The following is a 16,798-nucleotide window of genomic DNA, read 5'->3' as shown; positions in this document are numbered from 1 at the left end:
GCCAGTGGATACGCCGTTGGTGATTGGAGGAATTGAGGTACCGTGTGTACAGAAATTTAAGTACCTGGGAATCACGATATCGGCGAGGGTGCAGGACTTTATTGAGTTGAATGTGATACCATTGTTGAGCAAACTCACGGATAAGACCAAAATATGGCTCGGGTTACCACTGTCAGCATTGGGTCGAGCAAATCTCATCAAAATGATTCTGATGCCCCAGGTTCTTTATGTGGTGCATAATACCCCAGTGTGGTTGCCTAAATACTGGTTCAGGAGAATCCATAACTTGTTTAGGGACTTGGTGTGGAAAAGGGGGATCCCCAGGATAAAACTGGAAAAGCTACAACTACCAGTGGAACAGGGAGGGTTAGCTATTCCGAATGCATGGATATATTATCTAGCGGCTCAATTACACCACTTTAAGGGCTGGAAGAATAGGGAGGAGTGGGATTCTAGTGGGAAACTGGTGTATTATTTGGGTCAGAGAACGGATGTATTAGAGGCCATGGAATCTCATAAATTAAGGAGGGAGGCAAGAGGGAAGCCGACTTTACTATTAATACATAGAGTTTGGTGGGAAAGTAAGAAGTTATTGGGGGTTACAGGATGCTCGAATTATATGCCTTTATGGGGCAATCCATACCTATGGGAATTTAATATGCTGGAAGGATTTCAGGATTGGGAACAAGCAGGGATCAGATATGTATACCAGCTGTATGACGGAGGTATTTTTAAACTCTTTGCTCAAATACAGGAGGAGTTTGGACTCCCACATCGGCTGTTCTACCAATATCTTCAATTAAGGCATGCGGCGCAGGCTCAAGAGAGACTTGTGGATTTGAGCTGTTCCACCATGGGAGGGATGGAGCAGGTACTAGGGGCCAAAGACACTAAAGGGATTATCTCGGTGCTATATAATACGCTACTCTCTAGATTTCTGGGAGAACCGCTGGTGGAGATCAGACGTAAATGGGAAGAGGATGTAGGGCCTATAGGGGATGACGACTGGGAGGAGATACTGGGATCATCTAAAAGACTCTCTATTAGTGTAACGCACAGGAGGTCACAACTTTTTCTATTACATAGGGTGTATAGGACGCCTAAGGTGCTATGGCAAATGCGCATTAGATCAACTAAGGAATGTCCCAGGTGCATGTTTGATGGGGCGGACATAAAACATATGTTTTGGAGCTGCCCGCTGCTAGAAGGCTATTGGAAGGAAGTTAAAAGTATGGTGTCTAAAGTATATGGGAGAGATTTCCCAATAGAACCTAAAATATTCTTATTGGGCTGCATTGGGGAGGAAGGAGGGGATGGAGTGGAGCTACTGTCTATTAAAAAGATTTTGTATCATGCTAGGAAACTAATCGCAAAATATTGGCTGCAGGCGGATCCCCCGGAGGTAGCTGAACTGGTTGGATATGTTAACCACACGGTATCACTGGAACATCGGATATATCTGAAAAGAGGGACAATTCAGAAACACGAGAAACAATGGGGTAAATGGGTACACGCCTATCACTAGATGAGATTTGGAGGGGGGGTGACACACATACATGTTTAAGGTCTGGTGGAATATCGGTTTACTATGCAGGAGACATGGAGGAGGAGTGGTTTGAAAAATCAGGAAAGAGAGGGGGTACTGCAAGGGAGGGGGGTAGTTCAGTTGGGGGGAGAAGTAGGTGGAGGTGTAACCAAAGATGTTGTATACATGCCATAAAGCACTTGAAGAGATTTCGCATTACTTAAGAGATGTTATGTTATTTCTATTTGTTTTCTGTAAAGTACTGTAGGAAATGTAAAGGCTGTATAACAGATGTTGTAGTATCAATAAAAAACTTGTTTGATTTAAAAAAAAAAAGAAATAAGTAATCAAAACTCTAAATTTACCACCAACGCACACTTCAGAGGTAGATACGAATAGCTTCCTAGACTTTAGAGGTGCACATTATAAAAAATGGACTACAAATATACCTCACAGCCAATGCAGACGGATAAGAAAGAACTTCTCTTCCACTACTTCATACCTAAATCAAGTGACAATCCTGAGCAATAGGTTCAAATAGGCTATCTCCAGGATCTTCTAAAAAATGAATTTAACTCCTTAACAACCGCCCACCGTCTTTTTTTAACGGCAGGCGGTGCAGGTCCTTCATCTACAGTGATGTATTTGACGTCGCCACGGCAAGGTCAAAGGGAGCTCCCCTGTTTGATCGCGTCAACGGAAACCCGGTGATGTGATCAAAGACTGGGGAATCCCTCTACAGTCAGCCCTGGGGACCTAGAAAGGACCCCCAGGGCTGTCTGTTTAGGTTGCCTGCTGTTAGGGCACACTATGTGCTGCCCTAACAGCAGCCTGTGTCATAGTGACAGTGTAATGTATTGGCATACAAGAGTATGCTAATAAAGTACAAGTAAAAAATAGAGTTGTAAATAAAGTTATTCCTTAATGGGATTAAAATATAAGTCTCCAAAAAAGTAGTCATTTTACATAAAATATATTTGTATTGCCCCATACATTAAATAAAGACGAAAAACCCTATACATATTGGGTATCTAAACAACTGTAATAACCTGAAGAATTAATCTGACAGGTTATTTAGAGTGAAACATGAGCGGGGTAAAAAATGGACAAAAAAGCCGATGCAGATAATCGCTTTTTACTATACTCGTGCCGTAAGGCTGGATTCACACGAGCACATTACGTCCGTAATGGACGGAACGTATTTCGGCCGCTAATCCCGGACCGAACATACTGCAGGGAGCCGGGCTCCTAGCATCATAGTTATATACGATGCTAGGAGTCCCTGCCTCGCTGCAGGACAACTGTCCCGTACTGTAATCATGTTTTCAGTACGGGACAGTTGTCCGGCAGCGAGGCAGGGACTCCTAGCGTCGTACATAACTATGATGCTAGGAGCCCGGCTCCCTGCACTGTATGCGGTCGGGGACTTCCGGCCGAAATACGTGCCGTCCATTACGGACGCAACATGGTCGTGTGAACCCAGCCTAAAACTAATTATTTTTCTACCCCCAAACTGTGAGAAAACAAAAAAAATTATTTTTCATTGCCCCCCAAAAAGTAATAAGTTAATCAATAAGTCCCACATGCCCCAAAAAAGTACTAATAAAAACAAGCCCTCATATCACTACCTTGACGAGAAAATAATAAAGTTATGGCTCTTGGAAAGCGACCATGCAAAAACAAATAATTTTAGATCTAAGTGTCTGTTTTTTATTGTGCCAAAGTAGTAAAACCTAAACCTATACATATGTGGTTTCGTCTTAGGCTACATTCAGACGAGCGTGTCCGATTTGCGTGTGTAAAAAAAAAACGCGTCTTTCCTACATTTCTTGTGCGTTTTGGCATCTGTGTGCTTTGCGCGTGGCATGCGTTTTTCACGTCTGTGCAAGCACTTCATTTTTTTTTCTGTAAATAAATTTCTCTGCTTTTCAATGTATTTGATGTGTGAAACACAGATGTCGTCCGTGTACGGTCCATGGTTTTCACACACCCATAGACTTTCATGGGCGACTAGGTGAAAACGCACCAATATAGGACATGCAGTGAGTTTCACGCAACAAACACACTGTGTGAAAAACATTGTATGTGTGAATGGACCCATTGAATTGCATAGGTGCATTTGTTGTGAGTGATTTCAACGCACAGCACACGGACGAGTACTACGCTCGTCTGAATGAGCCCTTAATCGTACCGACCTATAGGATAACGGTAACGTTCACCGCACAGTGAACAGCGTAAATTTAAAATGCTTAGGATAATGGCAGAATTGTTTATTAATTTATTTATTTTTTCGTACTCCCCACCCCCCCAAAAGATAAGTTAATAAAAAAAAAACATTTTATGTACCCCAAAATAGTGCCATTACAACTATTCCCACAAAAAACATGTCATCCTACACATGTCGACGGAAAAATAAAGTTATAGTTCTTTAAATGTGATGATGGAAAAAAGTAACACAAATTGCTTGGTCATTAACCTCTTCACGTGCTGCGCCGCAGCTGTACGTCCTGTAGAGGGCTTGCTTCCCGCTTCAGGACGTACAGTTGCGGAGTAGTTCACGGCACACACTGTCCTAACGGACAGTGTCCAGGAACCCGGAGGTCAGCTGTCCCCGACAGCTGACACTCCAGTCTTGACGGTCAGCGGACCATCGCCGCTGTTTGCGGCGACAGATTGCGTTCGCCACATTTAAGGGGTTTGAAGCACATCGGCAGCCCCCACAAAGTTATTGTGGGGTCTGCCGATGCTTGTTGTGGCAATCGGAGTCCAGACAATGACCTCCGGGTTGCCATGTACCGAAGCCTCGGAGGAGCAGCCTCCGGCCGGTCCTCTGAGGCTTCCTGTCAGTGTGATTGTCACGTCACAATGATAGTTGGAATACATTACACTACATAGGTAGTGTAATGTACTCTAGCAGCGATCAAAGCTGCAAGTCTAAATGTCCCCTAGTGGGACAAGTGAAAAAAGTTATAAAAATGTTTTAAAAAAAGTGTAAAAATAAGTTATAAATTATATAAACAAAAAATGCTTTTTTTCCTATAATAAGACTTTCATTATAGGAACACGTTAAAACAAAAAAAGTACACATATTTGGTATTACTACGTTCGTAACGACCCAAACTATAAAACTGTAATGTTGTTTTTTTACTCGCACGATGAACACTCAAAAAAAAAATCAATAAAAAACCACCAGAATCGCTATTTTTTTGGTCACCACCCCTCCCAAAATAGAGAATAAAAAGTGATCAAAAAGTTGCATGTACCCGAAAATAGTACCAATAAAAACTACAACCCGACCCGCAAAAAACAAGCCCTTGTTCTGGTGACACAGAAAATAAATTATTTTATAAAAGTGATTTTATTGCGCAAACGCTGCAAAACATAAAAAAAACTATATACATATGGTATCGCCGTAATTGTACCGACCCTGAGAATAAAGTAAAATTGCCATTTATAGTGCACGGTGAACGCCGCAAAAAATAAAGTAAAAAACATTGTCAGAATTGCTGGTTTATGGTCACCCGGCTTGCAAAAATATTGAATAAAAAGTGATCAAAAAAATTGCATGTACCCCAAAATGCTACCAATGAAAAGTACAGGTTGTCCCGCAACAAATAAGCGCTCACACGGCTCCGGTGGTGAAAAAATAAAAAAGTTCTGGCTCTCAGACTATGGCGATGCAAAATGTGCAGTCTTCCAAAAGCGGATAAGATCGGGCGCCATTTATCAGTGCGACACCGGCCACACATCTATGAATTATTATTTATTTACCGCATTATTATACCCTCTTATTATGCCCAGATGTCCTCCGCACAGATTACATATACCCTGATGTACCCCGCACAGCTTACATACGCCCCCACATTATAAACTGAAATACCAGCAAAACCCCAAACAGAACTATTACCAAGCGAATTCTGCGCTCCAAAGCAAAATGGCGTCCCTCCCTTCTGAGCCCTGCAGAATGCCCAAACAGCAGTTTGCACCCACATATATGGCATCGCCATACCCGAGAGAACCCGCTTAACGTTTTATGAGGGATTTGTCTTCAGTGGCACAAACTGGGCACAACATATGTGCTAAAATGGCATATCAGCGGAAAATTGCAATATTCACACCATCCGCTGTGCATTAACTCCTTTGTGCACTATGACCTAATAGCACGTCATGGTGCATTGGTGGATGTATGGAGCTTGCTCACATGCTGAGCCCGCTCCATACGCTGCGGGTGTCGGCTGTGTATTACAGCTGACACCCAGGACTAACAAGAACAACGATCGTTATAGATAGCCTGTAAAAATAATAATATACTGCAATACATTAGTATTGCAGTATATTGTACCAGAGATCCAATGATCGCTGGTTCAAGTCCCCTAAGGGGACTAATAATGTGTAAAAGAATTAGTTATTAGTAGTGAGAGAGAAAAAAGTTTACAGTTAAAAAAAAAACAAAAAAAAAACCTTTTCCTATTTTTCTTCTAAAGTAATGTAAAAAAAAGAAACAAAATTGGTATTGCTATGTCTGTAAAAGGCCGAACTATTGCAATATCCCATTATTTAACTCACTCGGTGAACAGCGCAAAAAACTTAAATAATTTACACAGTCAATATCGCTGTAGTTTTCGTTTTTACTGCACGACGAAAGCTGTAAAAACGAAAACCCCAAAAAATGAAATAAATATTTTTTTCTCATAGCCTGCAAATATTTTTTTTGCAGCTTTCCCAGTACATTTTATGGTACTTTAAATGGTGTCAATAGAAACTACAACTCCTCCCACAAGAAATAAGCCATCACACCGCTCTACTGACGGAAAAAGTTATGGCTCTTGGAAGGCGGGGAGTGAAAAATGAAAATAAGAAAGCAAAAAATGGATCAGTCCTGAAAGGGTTAATTCCTTTCTAATAAAAAAAACTTTTGACCACGTGGGGTATTTCCGTACTCTGGAGAAATTGCTTTACAAAAATTGGTTGTTTTTTTTCTCCTTTATCCCTTGAGAAAATTCAACATTTTAGCGGAAAAAAATTGTGATTTTCATTTTCACGGCCTAATTCTAATAAATTCTGCTAAATGCTCACCATACCCCTAGAAAAATTCCTTGAGGGGTTTTTCCAAAATGGGGTAACTTGGGGGGTTTGCCCTGTTTTGGTCCCTCCAGGGTATTGCAAACTCGACATGGCACCGAAAACCAATCCAGCAAAATCCGTGCTCCAAAATCCAAATGGCGCTCCTTCCCTTCTGAGCCCTGCTGTGAGTCCAATCAGCAGTTTATTACCACATATGGGATATTGCCGTAATCGGTAGACATTGCTTTACAAATGTTGGGGTGCATTTTCTTTAGTATTCCTTGTAAATATTAAACATTTCTGTTTTTTCAGAAAAACTGTAGATTTTCATTTTTACAGACTAATTCTAAGAAATTTAGCGAAAAAGCTATGTGGTCAAAATGCTAACTATACCCCTAGATAAATTCCTTGAGGGGTGTAGTTTCCAAAATGGGGTAACTTTTGGGGTGTTTCCACTGTTTTGGCACCGCAAGACCTCTTCAAACCTGACAAGCTGCCTAAAATATATTCTGAAAAAGACCCAAAATCCACTGGGTGCTCCTTTGCTTCTAAGGCCGGTGTTTCAGTCCATTACCACACTAGGGTCACTTGGGATATTTATAAAAACTGCAGAATCTGGGCAATAAATATTGAGTTGCATTTTTATGGTAAAACCTTTGTTACAAAAAAAAATGTATTAGAAATGAATTTCGGCAAATTAAATTTGTAAATCTCACCTCTACTTTTGCTTTAATTCCTGTGAAACGCCTAAAGGGTTAAAACACTTTGTGAATTCTGATTCGAATACCTTGAGGGGTGCAGTTTTCAAAATGGCGTGACTTCTGGGCATTTTCTAGTATATAAGGCCCTCAAAAACACTTCAGAACTGAACTGGTCCCTGAAAAAATGGCTCTTTAAAATATGAGAAATTGCTGCTAAAGTTCTAAGCCTTGTAACGTCCTAGAAAAATAAAAGTACGTTCAAAAAACGATGCAAACATAAAGTACACATATGGGAAATGTTAACTAGTAACTTTTGTGTGGTATTACTATCTGTTTTACAAGCAGATACGTTTAAATTTAGAAAAATGCTAATTTTTGGCAATTTTTTTCCAAAATTTTGGTGTTTTTCAGAAATAAATACTGAAATTATCGACCACATTTTTTCACTAACCTAAAGTACAACATGTCACGAGAAAACAATCACTGAATCGCTTGGATAGGCAAAAGCATTCCAACGTTATTACCGCATAAAGAGACACATGTCAGATTTGAAAAAAATCGGCTGTCCTGAAGGCCAAAACAGGCTGGGTCCTGAAGGGGTTAAAAGACAGGCATAAGAATTTTTTTATTGAGATAAAAGCTCCCCCACAAGACCCTCGTTAACCATTTTATTTATAATAAAAAAAAGATCATCATGCCGAATCTACGCCGTAATCCAATAGGTCCAGCGGAACCTGCAAAACAATCCAAAATAAAGTTAGTAATATGAAAAATCTTACTCACCCTACAGCAGACTTCTGTCCTCTACTCTGCTCTGCAATAGAAACTAGACGTCTATTGTGGCGCGTTGGACCTAGTAATGCCCTGGATATTTATTATTTCTGGCGCATCATGGAGCTCCACCCCCACACGCGCAGACGCTCTGAAATCCACCCAAATGCGCGCACGCCCCCCCTGCACTCCTAACACACACAAACCCTCCCTAAACATGCAAAACACCCCCCCCCCCCCCCATACACACGCGTACAGACCTTACCTGCTGTGCTGCCGGTCTTCACCAAAATGGCGCCGGCTTTCCCGCCAAAAACCAGCTTCCCAAGCTGCGTCGCTCTGAACTGCGCATGCCAAAGAGCATGCTCAGTTCAGAGTTAGAATGGTAAAAGCATAGGAGGTCGGGTCGGCACCCATCCCTACTCTACTATGCCCTGTAGCTGCCATATAGAATCTGTATGTGTTGTGAAGAGACACATACCCAGATGCAATAAAAACAAAAAATGTCTGTCCCAGCAAAATGTGTAAAAAAAAAACAAAAAACAAAACAAACTTTTTATTTGAAAACATTTATTAAATATAATATTGAAATAAATAAAAACACCTAAAATAAAGAGAATATAAAAAAAAACATGACACATTTCCTTTTAAGATGTTAACCAGGTACAAAATAAATAATTTCAATTATAATTTTAATAAGGAACGTTAAGGAGTTCGTTTTATTCAGTTTGCACTTTTATTATTTAAAGCGACTTCAAAGGTAGGGACTTTGTTTAATGCAGTGGATTGGTGAAGATGTTGCTCTTGAGCTCCTTCACGGGAATGTAGCCCACCTCTGACGTGAAAAACTGCAGTGGGGGACGCGTTGTCAGGGATCCCGCACAGACTAGAGTCTATAGGGGGGATGCGTGACACGCAGTAAAATAGGACATGTCCTATTTTTCAACGAAGCGTTCACACGCTTCGTTGAAACAACGGTCGTGTCAACGGCCCCATTGACAAGCATAAGTCCGTGTGACAGCCGTTGTTTTAACGCTCGTGTGAATGAGCTACTTACCTGCAAACGCTGATGCTGCTGCAGAATCAACTGTAGCCTCTGGTGCCGACACGATGCAGGACCTGTGAGTGACGTCACAGATCTGCACTGCCAGAAGCTGGGCGTTCTGAAGAGAAGTGGATGATACTTCTCGTCAGAACGCCCAGCTAGTAAAAGTAGTAAAAACGCCCCGATGTACGCACATAATACACGCCCAGTTGTACTTTTACTGTAAACACGCCCAGTTGTACTTTTGCAAGCCTCATTTGCATAAATACGAAAATGGTCATAACTTGGCCAAAAATGCTCGTTTTTAAAAAATAAAAACGTTACTGTAATCTACATTGCAGCGCCTATCTGCTGCAATAGCAGATAGGGGTTGCAAAATCTGGTGACAGAGCCTCTTTAAGTATAATTTAACTCCTGTCCTGAAATTACAGAATAGACGGTGCTATGAGTGCGTGTTATGAACCCTTTCATACAACTTTCTGCACCCCTAGCTGTGTTCTTAGTAATGTAACTTACTAAATATTTTGCAACCTGTCTTGCTGGTCTGTGAAATGGTCAGCCACTCCGCTAGAGACACGCAGGATAGAAAGCAGCTGTATCTCAAAAAGTAAAAGTAATTTACCCCAAGCACACTGATTGGATTTTTTTTTTTTTTAAATAATAAAAATGTTTAAGGGGTATACAGCCTTTAGTGTTATTTGACAAATATCTACACTAAGACATAACTGTAACAAAGTTTTAAGCTGCGCGCTCGCTTCATTCTCTTCTGTATACTAGCCAAGCAATCAACTTGGCTTCTGGTATAAATTGTCTGAAAGTAGGCTTTCTAAAAAATACATGTAGAGAAAGTACTATAAGGGTATATATATATATATTTTTTTTTCTTTTATAAATGAAAATCTTTTACGATTTAGTTTGTTTTTCTTTGTCAATGTGTTGCAGAGCATAATGCAGACAACCGGGAATTACCAGCCTATTCCAGGTGAATTTGTGATTCCATCTGCCCCGCCTTCATATGAAGAAGCCACATTTTGCCATCCGCCATATCCGCAACTTCCTTATCCAGGGATGGAAGCAAAAGCTTTGAACCCTACTCCTCCTTATGTGGTCCAGCCATTACCTATGCCGGCTCCAGGTACCATTTCACTATTTTACAATAACCAATAAATCTGCTAAGAAAATTAATACAGTACTTCTATTTGCCTAGCGTTTAACTTGATTCTCTGGAATTAAAGGGGTATTCCCAGAATCAAAGCTTAAGACCTAACCATATTATAGGTGGTATTGTATGATTGCTGGTGAGCTGTACTTGGCTGTTTCCGTTATTCCCATAGAATTTAAAGAGGCTCTGTCACCACATTATAAGTGGCCTATCTCCTACATAAGGAGATCGGCGCTATAATGTAGATGACAGCAGTGCTTTTTATTTAAAAAAAAAAAACGATCTATTTTCACCACTTGATGAGCGATTTTAGCTTTATGCTAATGAGTTTCTCAATGGACAACTGGGCGTGTTTTACTTTAGACCAAGTGGGCATTGTACAGAGGAGTGAATGACGCTGACCAATCAGCGTCAGGCACTTCTCCCCATTCATTTAGTCAGCGCATAGGGATCCTTTCAGATCGGTATGTGCTGTCTTCTACTAACACATTAATGATACAGAAGTGTTTAGACCGTGAATAGACATTCCACGGGATGTCTATTCACAATCCCGGCACTTTGCTAACGTTTCTGTGGTAGTTACAGCAGAGCAAGCATAATCTCGTAACCTGTCATCTACAGCGTAATCTCGCGAGATTACGCTTGCTCTGCTGTAACTACCACAGAAACATTACCGAAGTGCCAGGATTGTGAATAGACATCCCGTGGAATGTCTATTCACTGTCTAAACACTTCTGTATCGTTAATGTGTTAGTATAAGACAGCACATAGTGATCTAAAAGGATCCCTATGCGCTGACTAAATGAATGGAGAGAAGTGTATGATGCTGATTGGTCAGCCTAATACACTCCTCTGTACAACGCCCACTTGGTCTAAAGTAAAACACGCCCAGTTGTCCATTGAGAATCATTAGCATAAAGCTAAAATCGCTAATACAGTGGTGAAAATAGATTGTTTTTTTAAATAAAAAGCACTGCTGTCATCTACATTATAGCGCCGATCTCCTTATGTAGGAGATAGGCCACTTATAATGTGGTGACAGAGCCTCTTTAATTGGTGCGGCAGCGTGTGTTCTTCACCACCACTCCATTCAATGTCCTAACACACGCAAATCGAGCAGTGAGGTGGATCAAATGGTTCAGGACCCCCTGTTCTCGCAATTGGTGGGGGTCCAAGTGGATAGGTACTGTGGATAGGTAATTTTTATTCTGCTACAATCCCGTTAAATAAATTGTTACATTTCCACTATGTTAAAATGTAGGGTCTTGGGGTCTGCTGATGCATCAAGTGTGGAGAGGGTTGTTGACTAATTTAACCCCTTGGCAACATGTCATGTAACTGTACGTGACAGCCGCCAAGGGGAAGTATGGAGTGGGCTCCCAGGCTGATACTCCACTGAAACGGGTGGAATCTAAGATCACTTAGATTCCGCCCATTTAACCGCTTAGATGCCACAGTCAATAGCGACCGCAGCATCTAAACTGTTAAAATAAGGGGAGCGGCCCCCTCCAACGTGCCATAGGCCCACTTGGGGTTCGATCGTGGGGTGCCGATGGTTATGACAGCCTGGGGGCCTAATGTAGGCCGCCAGGTCTCCCATCCTTGTACTCCTATGAAGCCACGCGGCCAGCAGAGCTTCGTAGGAGAATGTCAGTATAGCGATATATTGGCATTTAGGGTTGTCACGATACCAGAATTTGGAGTTCGATACTGACACTTTGTGTAGTATTACGATTCTCGAAAACAAAACGATACTTTGGCAACAAAAATAAAAAGTTGTTCCATTTTCTGATGTGAAGCGCATGGTGTGATGAATTTTGAACCTCCATGTGCCGCACATTACTAGTAATTAACCCTGTCCTGTTTCTCCGTCAAAATGGACAACATTGGGTTAATGTGAGGTACATGATGGGGTTAATTACTATTAATGTGAGACATATGGAGGTACTAAATTCATAACACCTCGTGCCTCACATTAATTGTTTTTTTTTTTACAGCGTACACATCATAAATGACGCTATAAGGCCTTATTCACACGAACGTGTCCGTTTTGGATCCGCAAAAAACGACACGTTTGTCTTGCGTTGCAGCTCCGCCTGGCATCCTTGTGTGTTGCATGAGTTGTCTGTTTATGTACATATTTCTTTATTAAATTTTTTTTTGGTCCGCAAAAAATGCGCAAGAATAGGTCATGCAGTGAGTTTTACGCAACGGAAATACGCTGCATGAAAAACACCATGTCTGAATGGCCCCATTGAATAGCATAGGTCCGTGTGACGGCCGTAGTTTTAACGGCCGTCACACGGACCTATTCGACGTTCGTGTGAATAAGACCTTAATTTGTTCATGTTATTACGGTCACCACGATATCTAATATGTGTAGATTTTATGCACTGTGACTTAATGCTTATTGTAAAAAATTAGTTTTTATTGTTTTTTTATTTTATTTAACATTTACATTCACATGACAATGAAAAACGGCTGTCATACGGCAGTTTTCAGAACAATGAAGTTGCTGACTCTCTGGCCGGGGGTTCCGCTCTTAGGGGGAGCCCCTGATGTCACTGTCCTCCGGGAGCGTAATCCCCTGCCAGAGCGTTGCCGACACTCTGGCCGGGGATTCCGCTCTTAAAGGAAGCCCCTGACGTCACTGTCCACTGTCAGGGGCTCCTTTGAGAGTGGAATCCCTGGCCGGAGCGCTGTCTACAGGGGAGCACTATCTACATGGCCACTGTGGTGTTTTCAGGTGGTTGGGACCAAAAAAAGCTGACCAATAAAATCCATCCTTCTTCTCTTTTTTTTTTTTTTTTTTTTTTTAATTTATTTTAATTTTTTTAAATGGCTATGAAAAACGGATGGCAAAGGGATGACAAACAGCCATTAAAAACGGGCAAACTGACTGGAAATGGATGACCATTTGGAAAGACACTGATGCAAAACGGCCATGAAAAACTGACAGTTGTAGCTTAAAGAGGCTCTGTCACCAGATTTTGCAACCCCTATCTGCTATTGCAGCAGATAGGCACTGCAATGTAGATTACAGTAACGTTTTTATTTTTAAAAAACGAGCATTTTTGGCCAAGTTATGACCATTTTTGTAGTTATGCAAATGAGGCTTGCAAAAGTCCAAGTGGGTGTGTTTAAAAGTAAAAGTCCAAGTGGGCGTGTATTATGTGCGTACATCGGGGCGTTTTTAATACTTTCGCTAGCTGGGCGCTGTGAAGAGAAGTATCATCCACTTCTCTTCAGAACTCCCAGCTTCTGACAGTGCAGATCTGTGACGTCACTCACAGGTCCTGCATCGTGTCGGCCACATCGGCACCAGAGGCTACAGTTGATTCTGCAGCAGCATCAGCGTTTGCAGGTAAGATCGACTTACCTGCAAACGCTGATGCTGCTGCAGAATCAACTGTAGCCTCTGGTGCCGACACGATGCAGGACCTGTGAGTGACGTCACAGGTCTGCACTGTCAGAAGCTGGGCGTTCTGAAGAGAAGTGGATGATACTTCTCTTCAGAGCGCCCAGCTAGTAAAAGTATTAAAAACGCCCCGATGTACGCACATAATACACGCCCACTTGGACTTTTACTTTTAAACACACCCACTTGGACTTTTGCAAGCCTCATTTGCATAACTACAAAAATGGTCATAACTTGGCCAAAAATGCTCGTTTTTTAAAAATAAAAACGTTACTGTAATCTACATTGCAGCGCCTATCTGCTGCAATAGCAGATAGGGGTTGCAAAATCTGGTGACAGAGCCTCTTTGAGGCCTCTTTCACACGACTGTGAAAAACGGCCATGTGATGGCCGTCCTTTTAACGGCTTTCACATGGCCGTTTTCAGAACAATGATATTCTATGGGTGCATTCACACGGCCGTTTTTTTAACGGCCCGTGAATAATGGCCGTCAAAAAATAGGACATGTCCTATTTTTGGCCGTTTTAACGGCCTGACGGCCCCCATAGAAGTCAATGGATCCGTTTTTAACGGCTGTCAATACATGTAACAACCGTTAAAAACGGATCTGTTACATGGGAACTGGCAAGGGAACTACTAGTTCCCTTGCTGGCTATCGTTGGCATACTCACGTTTGCGGCGCTTCTTCAGGTGTGGTCACTCGTCTGTGGTCACTCGGGTTTGAAGGCGCCTCGATGACGTCATCGCCCCGTCGCGCTGCCTTGCAAGATCCCGTGCAGATGAGTGACCACAAGTGAAGAAGAGCAGAGACGGCGCTGCTCTCGTGAGTATGCTGCATGATCTATAGGCAGGCTGGTGTGGCATCTACAGGGAGGCTGGTGTGGCATCTACAGGCAGGCTGGTGTGGCATCTACAGGGAGGCTGGTGTGGCACCTACAGGGAGGCTGGTGTGGCACCTACAGGCAGGCTGGTGTGGCACGATCTACAGGGAGGCTGGTGTGGCACGATCTACAGGGAGGCTGGTGTGGCACGATCTACAGGGAGGCTGGTGTGGCACGATCTACAGGGAGGCTGGTGTGGCACGATCTACAGGGAGGCTGGTGTGGCACGATCTACAGGGAGGCTGGTGTGGCACGATCTACAGGGAGGCTGGTGTGGCACGATCTACAGGGAGGCTGGTGTGGCACGATCTACAGGGAGGCTGGTGTGGCACGATCTACAGGGAGGCTGGTGTGGCACGATCTACAGGGAGGCTGGTGTGGCACGATCTACAGGGAGGCTGGTGTGGCATCATCTACAGGGAGGCGTGTGGCATCATCTACAGGGAGGCTGTAAATAGTGTCTAGGTGAACATGTGACCTTCCTTTGGTTGTTTTCAGGGGGTTGGGACAAAAAAAGCCCGACCAATGAAATTCATCAGTTTTTTTAACGGCCATGAAAAACTGATGCAAAATGGATGTCAAACGGCCATTAAAAACGGACAGATGGACTTGAAATGGATGAAAATTTAGAGACAAACTGATGCAAAATGGCCATGAAAAACTGACAGTTGATCAGTTTTAAATGGACATTTTTTTTCACTGTCGTGTGAATAAGGCCTTAGGTCCTATTCAGATGACCGGGAAACTCGGCCGGGTGACGGACGTTGTTTTTTTACAGCCGTCACATAGCGGCATTGTAATCAATGCATATCTATGGGGCTATTCACACAGCTGTTTTTTTTTTTAATGGACCGTGTGAGCTCCCTGGAAAAAATACGTGTCCTATTTTTGCCAGTTTTCTATGGTCCCTCAATAGACAGATAATCTGTGAAACCGGGTTCCGCAATGATGCAAATAGGCCATGATAAACTGATGTTTTTCAGCCTTTGCAACACCCGGTTATCTGAATAAAGTCTAACCCTGCTGGAGCCTTTTAAAAAAATAATCAATGGGAATCAGGATTACCTGAGATCTGTTTAACCCCTTAATGACCAGCCTATTTTGGACCTTAAAGAGGCTCTGTCACCACATTATAAGTGCCCTATCTCCTACATAAGGAGATCAGCGCTATAATGTAGGTGACAGCAGTGCTTTTTATTTTAAAAAAACGGACGTCACATGCCGGAACCAGCGTTTACTCCAGCATGGGGAAACAAGTGCTATGAGGAATCCCTGCCACTGCAGAAGAACAAAACTTCAAAACAGCTCCAACTTAATCTGTGATTCTGTCAAGGAGGTTATCTGGCCTTATCTCCCCTGAGGAATTCTGGCCACAAGGAAACGCGTCGGGAGAAGGCAAAGATTGATTGCCTAATTACAAGAAAGAAACAAGTGAGGTTTCCCAGTCCCCAGCCATAGGAACGGAACAGGATTCTAACAAACTACGGAACGGGTAGGAGGGGTCATTACCCCACAGAGATTTACATTTATCCTTCTGGGAAATAGATCACTCACATGTATTGAAACAATTTGGAGCATCTTTTACACTCTGCAAAGAGATGATGATATCATCAATATTAAATTGACATTTTTTGCATGGAGCATTACATCTCCTTCATAATAAGGAAGATTTTTTTGTAAACAGTCTTGTCCTGGTGTGTCATTTTGTTTTGCACACTTTTTAAATATGTTACGAGTAAAGGTTACATTTTAAACGAAACTCTAGTCCTATTCCAGTGATTTAATGACAAATTCTTGTAGAGTATACAAAATATCAAGTCCTGCGGTGGACGGCTTCAAATATACCACTAACACCTCAATTTAAAAAAACGATCTATTTTTACCACTTTATTAGCGATTTTAGATTTATGCTAATGAGTTGCTTAATGCCCAAGTGGGCGTATTTTTACTTTAGACCAAGTGGGCATTGTACAGGGGAGTGTATGACGCTGACCAATCAGTGACCAATCAGCGTCATTCACTCCTCTCCATTCGTTTACTCAGCGCATAGGGATCCTGCTAGAACCTTATGTGCTGTCTTATACTAACACATTAACAATACTGAAGTGTTTAGACAGTGAATAGACATTCCATGGGATGTCTATTCACAATCTCTGCACTTCGTTACTGTTTCTATGGTAGTTGCAGAAGCATAATTTCTTTGTAACCTGTCATTTACAACGAGATCTCGC

General features: G+C 42.2%; 1 protein-coding gene across 1 annotated transcript in view; it reads left to right on the top strand.

Moving 5' to 3' along the window:
• LITAF (lipopolysaccharide induced TNF factor) overlaps window positions 1-16,798 on the top strand; it is a 46,573-nt gene that overhangs the window by 15,813 nt on the left and 13,962 nt on the right. Inside the window, exon 2 of the mRNA XM_075830111.1 lies at window positions 10,049-10,241. Within this exon, the coding sequence (XP_075686226.1) occupies window positions 10,055-10,241 (187 nt within the window). The 5' untranslated portion in view covers window positions 10,049-10,054. The remainder of the gene's footprint in view (window positions 1-10,048; window positions 10,242-16,798) is intronic.

Source organism: Rhinoderma darwinii, chromosome 6 (assembly GCF_050947455.1).
Source record: "Rhinoderma darwinii isolate aRhiDar2 chromosome 6, aRhiDar2.hap1, whole genome shotgun sequence".
Classification (NCBI taxonomy): Eukaryota; Metazoa; Chordata; class Amphibia; order Anura; family Rhinodermatidae; genus Rhinoderma; species Rhinoderma darwinii.
Note: the sequence above shows the minus strand (reverse complement) of the source record. Positions and strands in the feature narration are given on the sequence as shown.